This window comes from Hyperolius riggenbachi, chromosome 6 (assembly GCF_040937935.1).
Source record: "Hyperolius riggenbachi isolate aHypRig1 chromosome 6, aHypRig1.pri, whole genome shotgun sequence".
NCBI classification, from domain to species: Eukaryota; Metazoa; Chordata; class Amphibia; order Anura; family Hyperoliidae; genus Hyperolius; species Hyperolius riggenbachi.
Window position 1 is genome coordinate 10,114,602 of NC_090651.1, and position 12,903 is coordinate 10,127,504.

The 12,903-nt window shown below is 45.1% G+C and overlaps 1 protein-coding gene across 1 annotated transcript in view; it reads right to left on the reverse strand.

Moving 5' to 3' along the window:
• Window positions 1–2,125: 2,125 nt before the first annotated feature.
• LOC137522343 (tumor necrosis factor receptor superfamily member 8-like) overlaps window positions 2,126–12,903 on the reverse strand; it is a 126,602-nt gene continuing 115,824 nt past the window's right edge. Inside the window, exons 11-13 of the mRNA XM_068242383.1 lie at window positions 10,184–10,209; window positions 6,756–6,942; window positions 2,126–5,080 (exon numbers count right to left, since the gene is read on the reverse strand). Of these exons, the coding sequence (XP_068098484.1) occupies window positions 4,851–5,080; window positions 6,756–6,942; window positions 10,184–10,209 (443 nt within the window). The 3' untranslated portion in view covers window positions 2,126–4,850. The remainder of the gene's footprint in view (window positions 5,081–6,755; window positions 6,943–10,183; window positions 10,210–12,903) is intronic.

Consider the following 12,903-nt stretch of genomic DNA (forward strand, 5'->3'; position numbering starts at 1 on the left):
TGAGCTCCTCTGAGGACAGTTAGTGACATGACTATGTACTCTGTAATGTGCTGCAGGAGATGTCAGTGCTATATAAATACATAATAATAATATGGTAGGACATTAGACTATGACTATGGCAGGATTAGATTGTGAGCTCCTCTGAGGACAGTCAGTGACATGACTATGTACTATGACTATGTACTCTAATGTACTGAAGAAGATGTCAGTGCTATATAAATACATAATATTAATATATGGTAGGACATTAGACTATGACTATGGTGGGATTAGGATGTGAGCTTCTTTGAGGACAGTCAGTAACATGACTATGTACTCTGTAAAGTGCTGCAGAAGATGTCAGTGCTATATAAATACATAATAATTATATGGTAGGACATTGTCCTCAGAGGAGCTCACAATCTAATCCTACCATAGCCATAGTCCAATGTCCTACCATATAATTATTAGGTATTTATATAGCACTGACATCTCCTGCAGCACATTACAGAGTACATAGTCATGTCACTGACTGTCCTCAGAGGAGCTCACAATCTAATCCTACCATAGCCATAGTCCAGTCAGTGACATGACTATGTACTCTGTACAGTGCTGTACGAGATGTCAGTGCTATATAATTACATAATAATAATATGGTAGGACATTAGACTATGGTAGGATTAGGAAGTGAGCTTCTTTGAGGACAGTCAGTAACATGACTATGTACTCTGTAAAGTGTTGCAAAAGATGTCAGTGCTATATAGAGTACATAGTCATGTTACTGACTGTCCTCAAAGAAGCTCACATCCTAATCCTACCATAGTCTAATGTCCTACCATATTATTATTATGTATTTATATAGCACTGACATCTTCTGCAGCACTTTACAGAGTACATAGTCATGTTACTGACTGTCCTCAAAGAAGCTCACATCCTAATCCCACCATAGTCATAGTCTAATGTCCTACCATATTATTATTATGTATTTATATAGCACTGACATCTTCTTCAGTACATTACAGAGTACATAGTCATGTCACTGACTGTCCTCAGAGGAGCTCACACTCTAATCCTACCATAGTCATAGTCTAATGTCCTACCATATTATTATTATTATGTATTTATATAGCACTGACATCTCCTGCAGCACATTACAGAGTACATAGTCATGTCACTGACTGTCCTCAGAGGAGCTCACAATCTAATCCTACCATAGTCATAGTCTAATGTCCTACCATATAATTATTATTATGTATTTATATAGCACTGACATCTCCTGCAGCACATTACAGAGTACATAGTCATGTCACTGACTGTCCTCAGAGGAGCTCACACTCTAATCCTACCATAGTCATAGTCTAATGTCCTACCATATTATTATGTATTTATATAGCACTGACATCTTCTGCAGCACATTACAGAGTACATAGTCATGTCACTAACTGTCCTCAGAGGAGCTCACACTCTAATCCTACCATAGTCATAGTGTATTGTCCTACCATATTATTATTATGTATTTATATAGCACTGACATCCTCTGCAGCACATTACAGAGTACATAGTCATGTCACTGACTGTCCTCAGAGGAGCTCGCAATCTAATCCTACCATAGCCAGTCATTATCTTATGTTCCTATCTGTATGTTTTTGGGATGTGGGAGGAAACAGGAGTGCCCCGAGGAAACCCACACAGACATGGGGAGAACATACAAACTCAATACAGAGAGTGTCTTGGCCCAGGTTTGAACCAGGGTCCCCAGGAATGCAAGACAAGATTGTTAAAACCAGATGTGATTATTTTTATATTAATTATTTGCTGGTCTTACTCTGCCAGTGAGTAATGATAAAACAAATATGTTTCCTGGGTTCAGCATCAGAAACACTTTTTATACCTACATACCGCTATGTAACCTATGGAACCTCTCAGTGATGTTCAGCCTGGGCTGTTTAGGCATGTGGAATTCTCCCAGAGCGTTCTGGGAGACCAGATATATTTTCTACTGGCTTTAGATCTCTCAATAAACAATTCCGCAGAGCTGCACCTGACAGGACTATAAAGATGTCACTCACCACCCGTGATACATTTTAGAATGTAAAGCAGGGTTATTGTACAATACAAACACTGTCTAAATAATTTATGAATAAAAAACATTTAAAAAAGTAATTTTATTGGATAGGTTATTAACAGTGCAGTTCCTTTAATAATGACTTCATTTCCATCTTCTGGCCATGCCTATAGCCTCAGCTCTGCAGGAGATGAAGTCATTATAAAGGCAATTTCAGTAACTTCACAGCTTCAACATTCTATAGTGCAGAGAATAGGTTCACATTGATACAAAGTTGTGTGGATGCCAATATAACCTGTCTGTACTGAGTAGTGCAGTGTGTAGAGGTAGCATACTGAGGGGTTGATTCACTGTAACAAATAGCGTGCCTTATCAGAGTTAACATGCCTTACCAGAGTAGCATAGCGAGCGCTACAAACTTATACCTACTAATTGGCAATGACAAGAGCTCCACTCATCCTGCCCTGAGCCCCTGCGGGTCCAATCACTTCAAAGGACATTATCCCCGCACTTTGATTGGCCCAATAAGCTGCCTGTCACTTGACAGGAAACTTGACAGGCAGCCTATTGGACTAGTCAATGTGCGGCGATAATGTCCTTTGCGTGCGCTACTTGTTATAGTGAATCAGCCCCAATGATGGAGAGAGCAGTGATGGCTGTGTGTAGGGAGACAGGACTGGAGCACCGCAGAACATTACTATGACGCTAGCAACACCATCAGGTTATCCCCCTTGTGGAACAAAGGTTATACAAAACCTAACAATATTAAGCTGTAAGATTCAATAAATCTCAGGTGATCAGAGTTAGTTCTGTAGTATCACTTTATCCACCCAGCCCTCTTGTGCGCACAATTATCACTTTATCCACCCAGCCCTCTTGTGCACACAATTATAACTTTATATGAGCAGTCCTCTGGTGCGCACACAGTATCACTTTATCAAAGAAGTTCTCTGGTGCGCACAAATCAGTTTATCTGAGCAGTTCTCTGGTGCGCACACAGTAGCACTTTATCTGAGCACTCCTCTTGTGCGCACACAGGGCTTGATTCACAAAAGAGTGTTAACTGATAGCACGGCCATTTTGCTGCGAATGTTTGCGTTTCGAGCGATCGCAAATTTTCACGCCCAACGACAATGGTTCTGCGCTCAAACACAAATTTTTGCACGCAAATGATATCGGGTTCGTGTGAACATTCACATTTGCGCACTAAAACGTTATCGTTTTGCGTGAAAATTCACGCAAAAACGGCCGTGCTATCAGTTAGCACTCTTGTGAATCAAGCCTAAAGTATCACTTTATCCACACCGTCCTCTAATGCGTACACAGTATCAGTTTATCAGCCCTCTGGTGCACACAGTATCACTTTATCTGACTGAGCAGTCCTCTGGTGCGCACAGTATCACTTTTTCTGAGCAGGCCTTTGGTGCGCACACAGTATCACTTTATCTGACTCTGAGCAGTCCTCTGGTGCGCACAGTATCAGTTTATCTGAGCAGTCCTCTTGTGCGCACACTGTATCACTTTATCCACACAGTCCTCTGATGCACACACAGTATCAGTTTATCTGAGCAGTCCTCTTGTGCACACTGTATCACTTTACATGGTTGGTCCTCTGGTGCGTACACAGTATCACTTTATCCACACAGTCCTCTGGTGCGCACAGTATCAGTTTATCTGAGCAGTCCTCTTGTGCGCACACTGTATCACTTTATCCACACAGTCCTCTGATGCACACACAGTATCAGTTTATCTGAGCAGTTCTCTTGTGCACACTGTATCACTTTACATGGTTGGTCCTCTGGTGCGCACACAGTATCAATTTACATGGTTGGTCCTCTGGTGCGTACACAGTATCAATTTATCCACACAGTCCTCTGGTGCGCACACTATCACTTTTTCTGAGCAGTCCTCTGGTGCGCACACAGTATCAATTTACATGGTTGGTCCTCTGGTGCGCACAGTATCAATTTACATGGTTGGTCCTCTGGTGCGCACACAGTATCAATTTACATGGTTGGTCCTCTGGTGCGTACACAGTATCACTTTATCCACACAGTCCTCTGGTGCGCACACTATCACTTTATCTGAGCAGTCTTCTGGTGCGCACACAGTATCACTACATGGTTGGTCCTCTGGTGTGCACACAGTATCACTACATGGTTGGCCCTCTGGTGCGCACACAGTATCACTACATGGTTTGTCCTCTGGTGCGCACACAGTATCACTACATGGTTGGTCCTCTGGTGTGCACACAGTATCACTACATGGTTGGTCCTCTGGTGCGCACACAGTATCACTACATGGTTGGTCCTCTGGTGTGCACACAGTATCACTACATGGTTGGCCCTCTGGTGCGCACACAGTATCACTACATGGTTTGTCCTCTGGTGCACACACAGTATCACTACATGGTTGGTCCTCTAGTGCGCATACAGTATCACTACATGGTTAGTCCTCTGGTGCGTACACAGTATCACTACATGGTTTTTCCTCTGGTGCACACACAGTATCACTACATGGTTGGCCCTCTGGTGCGCACACAGTATCACTACATGGTTTGTCCTCTGGTGCACACACAGCATCACTACATGGTTGGTCATATACATGCAATATCACTTTGCTGTGTAGGCTTCTGATGCACTACTTAAGGACGTGTGCAGAATATGGACATACCGGTGACTTTGATCACAATGTGCAGGAGTTTAATTACACAATAATAAAAGATTCTCCACATTTGGATGTTTGCACTGAATTCCTCTTCTCCTCATCCCTCTCCATTCCACACAACCTCACATGAAAGACCCCTTCAGACTTGTAGTGTGTCTTTGGCTGTGTAGTCCTCTCTTTCTTCCTCTTCCACCGAAAGCATGAGGTCACTTCCTGTCACCTTGGAGGATTCTTGCTCTGGGTACCGCGATGGTAAAGCCGAGCTGCCCCTACGTTCACCGTCCACCGCCACCGGCCTCAGTGGTCTGTTAGGAGCCTCCGATATGGAGCCCACGAAAACGGTGTCTGCATTCATTATGTAGATCTTTTCTGAGGATACAGGAAAAAGAACAATAATCATGGTTGATGGATTGAGCAAATAAATAAACATGCAAAAAAAATGGCACTGCTACCCAAAAAGCACAGCAATTACCCCCAGACCAGTGAACCCCCTGATTGTCAAAAGAATCGCACACCACAACTCCTGCAGAACCCCCAAAGTATATGCACACAGCAGTATATCTACGACCCACGAAAGTAGTCTTCCAGTCCCGGGGTGTAGACAATCGGCTCCGGTTTTTAATGTACGCTGCGCACGCCCCGTGACCGGCAATTACAGGACAGATTGGTGAATGAGAACATGATTTATGAAAAACCTCTGCTCTAACAAACAGCAGAAATTATTCATTGAAAAACTAAAAAGAAAAAAACACTACTTTCACATTTGTTATAGTATAGAAAGCTGTGATTTAAATATAATAGTGCACTTCATTATTATTTTTATTCACAAAAAAACAAAGCAAAAAAAACATATAAATAAAAACCCTTTCTATCCCCACATTTACTATAATAAGAAAATAACTTGTAAAAAAAGACAAAGTGACAGAATACATAAATTGTTACACAGTGGCGTAGCTAAGGAGCTGTGGGCCCTGATGCAAGTTTTACAATGGGGCCCCCAAGCACTCTATACATAACAATTGATACGGCGCACCAAAACCTGCCAATGGCAACCACAGTGTCAGAGGTGCAAGAAACGGATGGGGAACAGCTTGTTACTGATTACCACTGTTTAAAGTATCTATAGAAGTGATTATTATGAGCACAGGACCAGTAGAGAGCTAATACTGAAGTTGAAGGAAGGCCCTTCAGGGGCCCCTCTGACTCAAGGGCCCCAATGCAGTCGCTACCTCTGCACCCCCTATTGCTACGCCCCTGTTGTTACATTATAAACTTACCTATTTAAATATGTATGTCATGAGGGTATATTATTGTTTTTTGTTTGTGAGGGTCTGAGCCCACTAACGCAGTTGTGCGCAGTTGTGTCCGCTTTTCAGCAACACATCAATGTTACAGATGCTGAAAAGCGGACAGAAGCGGACACAACTGCGTTAGTGGACTCAGGCCCTAAATAAGGGATTATAAATTAGAAAAAAATATTTCCCCCATAAATATTGGCGCCATACATTGTGATAGGGACATAATTTAAATGTTGTAATAACCGGGACAAATGGGCAAATACAATGTGTGGGTTTTATTTACAGTCACATATTTTATTTTAAAACTATAATGTCTGAAAACTCCTATAGGAGGAGTTTTGTATATAATGGTTTGTTATTAATGCCTGCAAAACAAATTAACGTCGGCTGTGATCTTCCAATTCACAACATGTGGAAAGGGGGAGAGAGAGAGAGACAAGAGAAGGTGCCTTGCCTGGGGCGACAAAATGGCCAGAAACATCCTGCTACCAGTTAGAGGTTGTGCAGGTTCTTATCTCGAAGGTCACCTCCAACCTCAGCACTCAATAGACTGCCACACACATAGTGAAACCAGAGATAGATTAAAATATAATAGGGCCCTATTCGAGGTAGCAGATTTGGTGCTCCTTTTTGGTAAGCTGCAATGGAGAGAGGTCAGAGAAGGTGGCAGGTGTGCCCCTTGACACCCGCTAGGCCCCAGGCATGTGCCTAGGTTGGTGAATGATCTTGCCCTGAATGAAACTCACCGATTCTGTTATTGAGCTGATCTCTTCCTTGCTGAGTCTCAGGCCTCCCATCTGCCTCCTGCTGGTTCTGGGCCTCTTCTGACTTGTGGCAGGACTCCAGGAAGACCATGTGGGACTCTGCAGAATTTTGTCGTTGCAGTAGCACCGATTCGTTACTCTCTTCCTCGTATGTGATCAGCATGTTGCTCTGTGAAGGAAACAGTTACCAGATTGTAGACCTTGTTATTCTAGAGCACGTCAGAAAGTCAAAAAGTCTCCTATTTAAAGGGAACTAAGCACCTTTCCCCCCCCTGAAATTTCTCCTGGTTTCTAATATCTATAGGAGCTGCCATGTCCCCACCTCCCCTTCTAGCTGGGAAGGTGTGAATATAGAATCTGTGACTTCTGTAAACTCTTTGAAGCAGTTGTCCTAATTACCCACCCCCCTCTGTTGATGAAAGGTATTGTCTACTCTCTGCTAATGTGTGCAATAAAACAATTACAATAGTTCTTAGCTGCCTGAAATTTCTGCAGCTGGGCAGGCCTCGGAAGTAGGCTAAGGATCTGTTCACATTAGCGGTAAAAAACGGTGTGTTCCCGGATTGGAAGGGAATGGATGGGAACGGATCCAATGTTAACCTATGAATCTGTTCATACCCGTCCGTTCTGCACGATCTGCTGAAGTTTCCTGCAGTACCACTTTCTCCGGACCACTGAGCCCAGCTCTGCATTGGGGGCAATGAGGAGCGGAACGGAAACGGAGTGGCAACAGAGTGAAAATGGATCCAACCGACCTATGATCAAATCTGTTTTCACAGATCCGTTTGCCGCTGAAGTGCCCCTGCTCCTCTCCCTCTGCAGAGGAGTGCAGAAGCGTTACAAGCAGCAGAACAAGGGGGGCACATCTGGCTATTTATAGGGGGGCAAATCTGGCTATCTAAACGGGTGAAGGGGGCACAACTGGCTATCTATATCTATTCGTACATTTGTCTCCACCCATGACCACGACCACATTCTGATGCCTGGCCATGCCAATTTTGTCCAGGAGGGGGGGGAGGGGAACTGTTTTTGTCCCCGAGCGGCGAAAAAACTTGCTACGCCTCTGGTGTAGGTGACACAAGGGGTTAAAAAAAGACCCAGATAAGATGAGCATTTCTTGCTCCTATTTGATAAACAGGAAAACAAAAGGCAGAGGAAGTGACGGAGCTGGGAAAAAAGGGCGCAGGCAGCTAGTGGACAAAAAGGGCGCCGCCATTCATTCCCATAATAAATAACGTTTAATGGGCGCCGAGCAGGAAAAAAGGGCGCCGGAGCTAAATAAAGTTTACAAATGGTGCCCGGAGATGTTTAATGATTTATAAGTGTGCTTGTGATGATTTACGTTTATAAAATGCACCCGTGCCGAATAACATTTATAAAAATACTAAACATATTTATCCTATTTAACTAATTAAAACATTATTTAAAGTTTTATACCTTACTGTTTGTAAAACATTATTATTCACAAAATAAAGCGATCAGTACGTAACGTAAATTGTAATATATTTTTTGGAGTCACAATTTGTAAAACATTATTATCCACATAATAAAGCGATGACTAAGGGGGGTGGTTAGGGTTAGGCATCACCAGGGGGGTCTTAGGGTTAGGCACCACCAGGGGAGTCTTAGGTTTAGGCACCACCAGGGGGGTCTTAGGTTTAGGCACCACCAGGGGGGTCTTAGGTTTAGGCACCACCAGGGGGGTCTAGGGGTTAGGGATAGGTACAGGGAGGGTTCTGTGTGAGAGTAAGGTTAGATATAGTAACATTACAATATAAATCACCAGGGGGGTGGTAAGGGTTAGGCACCACCAGGGGGGTCTTAGGTTTAGGCATCACCAGGGGGGTCTTAGGTTTAGGCACCACCAGGGGAGTCTTAGGTTTAGGCACCACCAGGGGAGTCTTAGGTTTAGGCACCACCAGGGGAGTCTTAGGTTTAGGCACCACCAGGGGAGTCTTAGGTTTAGGCACCACCAGGGGAGTCTTAGGTTTAGGCACCACCAGGGGAGTCTTAGGTTTAGGCACCACCAGGGGAGTCTTAGGTTTAGGCACCACCAGGGGAGTCTTAGGTTTAGGCACCACCAGGGGAGTCTTAGGTTTAGGCACCACCAGGGGGGGTCTTAGGTTTAGGCACCACCAGGGGAGTCTTAGGTTTAGGCACCAACAGGGGGGTCTTAGGTTTAGACACCACCAGGGGGGTCTTAGGTTTAGGCACCACCAGGAGGGTCTTAGGTTTAGGCACCAACAGGGGGGTCTTAGGTTTAGGCACCACCAGGGGGGTCTTAGGGTTAGGCACCACCAGGGGGGTCTAGGGGTTAGGGATAGGTACAGGGAGGGTTCTGTGTGAGAGTAAGGTTAGATATAGTAACATTACAATATAAATCACCAGGGGGGTGGTAAGGGTTAGGCACCACCAGGGGGGTCTTAGGTTTAGGCATCACCAGGGGGGTCTTAGGTTTAGGCACCACCAGGGGAGTCTTAGGTTTAGGCACCACCAGGGGAGTCTTAGGTTTAGGCACCACCAGGGGAGTCTTAGGTTTAGGCACCACCAGGGGAGTCTTAGGTTTAGGCACCACCAGGGGAGTCTTAGGTTTAGGCACCACCAGGGGAGTCTTAGGTTTAGGCACCACCAGGGGAGTCTTAGGTTTAGGCACCACCAGGGGAGTCTTAGGTTTAGGCACCACCAGGGGAGTCTTAGGTTTAGGCACCACCAGGGGGGGTCTTAGGTTTAGGCACCACCAGGGGAGTCTTAGGTTTAGGCACCAACAGGGGGGTCTTAGGTTTAGACACCACCAGGGGGGTCTTAGGTTTAGGCACCACCAGGAGGGTCTTAGGTTTAGGCACCAACAGGGGGGTCTTAGGTTTAGGCACCACCAGGGGGGTCTTAGGGTTAGGCACCACCAGAGGGAGTCTAGGGGTTAGGGATAGGTACAGGGAGGGTTCTGTGTGAGAGTAGGGTTAGGTATAGCTTTACTACAATTTTAGTAATATTTACTAATGTTTTACAACACTTATTACGAACGTAGTTATATTTATATCATCGTTATAAAGAATATTTTCAGATTTTATTATAAGAACAAACCATAAATGAAGGTTATTCACAATAATATACAATTATAACAATTAATCATATATTATCGTTATTTTAATAAACGTAATTCTAAGTTTCACTTTTGAAACAGGGAAGATTAACGTTTCACAATTGCCGATTTCATAAAAATTATTTAATGATTTATAAATTTGTTAAACATTATTTGTAAACGAAATATAGCACACTATTTTTATAAACGCTATTAATGATTAATTGTTAATTAGCGTTTACACCCCGCGCCCTTTTTGTCCGGGCGCCCTTTTTGTACGTACGCGGAAGTGACTTTATGTAATCCATAATAAACCTAAAAAATGACTTACTGTTTTGGGCTCTTGTGGGGCAAAATCTAGGATAAAGAAAAACAACATTAATACAAAGTATTGTCCGAGCATCCCAAACTATCCTCAGGTTCTGTCCGCTACTGCTAATAACTCTGCTGGGTGTCACTGGTCTATTTCCCATCTGCATAACATTTGCATCAACTTATAACTGTTAGCATCTTATTGTCTGTCCCTAATTACAGTGGTTAGTGTCATAGTGTCTGTGTGCCAACGCTCACTCAAGAATGGCCGTTTTTCATAAATACAGGAGTTCTGTTTCGATAGAAAACGCGATCGCACCTCTCTGGAGATACTTCAGTAAACCAGGTGTAAAACAAAGACCTACATCACATCAGTTCATCAAGACAGCTATACACAGATTAAAAACCAGCTGTGACAATGCTTGGGGAAATTTCTGCCCAGAGGTGGGTTACATAGTTATTTGCAGGGGCGTAACAATAACCCTTGCAAGGGAAGCAGCCGCGGGGGGCCCTTAGGGGGAGCAGCCTGAGGGGGCAATAGGACCCTCCAAGGCTATTTTTAGGGGCAGGAGGGGGCGCAGTACAGAAAGGGGGAGCAGCAGGCACACACAGCACCGGGGAGGGAGGCCCGACTCACCCCCTCCCTCATATCGGGCTTCCCTTCAGCACTCCCCCCTCCAGCAAAGACAGCAGTGGAAGTGGGCAGGAAATTCAGACTTAACTCTTCTGTGTTCCATGTGACTGAGCTAATCAATGGCTATCCTATACTAGGGAAACGTATAGCTGGATACCTATACCGGGGGCACCTATAACTGGCTATCTATACTGGGGGCATCTACTCCTGGCTATCTATACTGGGGGCACCTATAGCTAGCTATCTATACTGGGGGCACCTATAGCTGGCTATCTATACTGGGGCACCTATAGCTGGCTATCTATACTGGGTGCACCTATAGCTAGCTATCTATACTCGGTACACCTATAGCTGGCTATCTACACTGGGGCACCTATACCTGGCTACCTATACTGGGGACACCTATACCTGGCTACCTATACTGGGGGCACCTATACCTGGCTATCTATACTGGGGCACCTATAGCTGGCTATCTATACTGGGGCACCTATAGCTGGCTATCTATACTGGGTGCACCTATAGCTAGCTATCTATACTCGGTACACCTATAGCTGGCTATCTACACTGGGGCACCTATAGCTGGCTATACTGGAGGCAACTATACCTGGCTACCTATACTTCAGGCAACTATACCTGGCTACCTATACTGGGGGCAACTATACCTGGCTATCTATACTGGGGCACCTACAGCTGGCTATCTATACTGGGGCACCTATAGCTGGCTATCTATACTGGGGCACCTATAGCTGGCTATCTATACTGGGGGCACCTATAGCTGGCTATCTATACTGGGGCACCTATACCTGGCTACCTATACTGGGGGCACCTATAGCTGGCTATCTATACTGGGGGCACCTATAGCTGGCTATCTATACTGGGGGCACCTATAGCTGGCTATCTATACTGGGGGCACCTATAGCTGGCTATCTATACTGGGGGCACTTATAGCTAGCTATCTATACTGGGGGCACCTATAGCTGGCTATCTATACTGGGGCACCTATAGCTGGCTATCTATACTGGGGCACCCATAGCTGGCTATCTATACTGGGGGCACCTATAGCTGGCTATCTCTATACTGGGGCACCCATAGCTGGCTATCTATACTGGGGCACCTATAGCTGGCTATCTATACTGGGGCACCTATAGCTGGCTATCTATACTCGGTACACCTATAGCTGGCTATCTACACTAGGGCACCTATAGCTGGCTATACTGGAGGCAACTATACCTGGCTACCTATACTGGAGGCAACTATACCTGGCTACCTATACTGGGGGCAACTATACCTGGCTATCTATACTGGGGGCACCTACAGCTGGCTATCTATACTGGGGTACCTATAGCTGTCTATCTATACTGGGGCACCTATAGCTGGCTATCTATACTGGGGCACCTATAGCTGGCTATCTATACTGGGGCACATATAGCTGGCTATCTCTATACTGGGGCACCTATAGCTGGCTATCTATACTGGGGGCACCTATAGCTGGCTATCTATACTGGGGGCACCTATAGCTGGCTATCTATACTGGGGGCACCTATAGCTGGCTATCTATACTGGGGGCACCTATAGCTGGCTATCTATACTGGGGGCACCTATAGCTGGCTATCTATACTGGGGCACCCATAGCTGGCTATCTAGACTGGGGCACCTATAGCTGGCTATCTATACTGGGGCACCTATAGCTGGCTATCTATACTCGGTACACCTATAGCTGGCTATCTACACTAGGGCACCTATAGCTGACTATACTGGAGGCAACTATACCTGGCTACCTATACTGGAGGCAACTATACCTGGCTACCTATACTGGGGGCAACTATACCTGGCTATCTATACTGGGGGCACCTACAGCTGGCTATCTATACTGGGGCACCTATAGCTGGCTATCTATACTGGGGCACCTATAGCTGGCTATCTATACTGGGGCACCTATAGCTGGCTATCTATACTGGGGCACATATAGCTGGCTATCTCTATACTGGGGCACCTATAGCTGGCTATCTATACTGGGGGCACCTATAGCTGGCTATCTATACTGGGGGCACCTATAGCTGGCTATCTATACTGGGGGCACCTATAGCTGGCTATCTATACTGGGG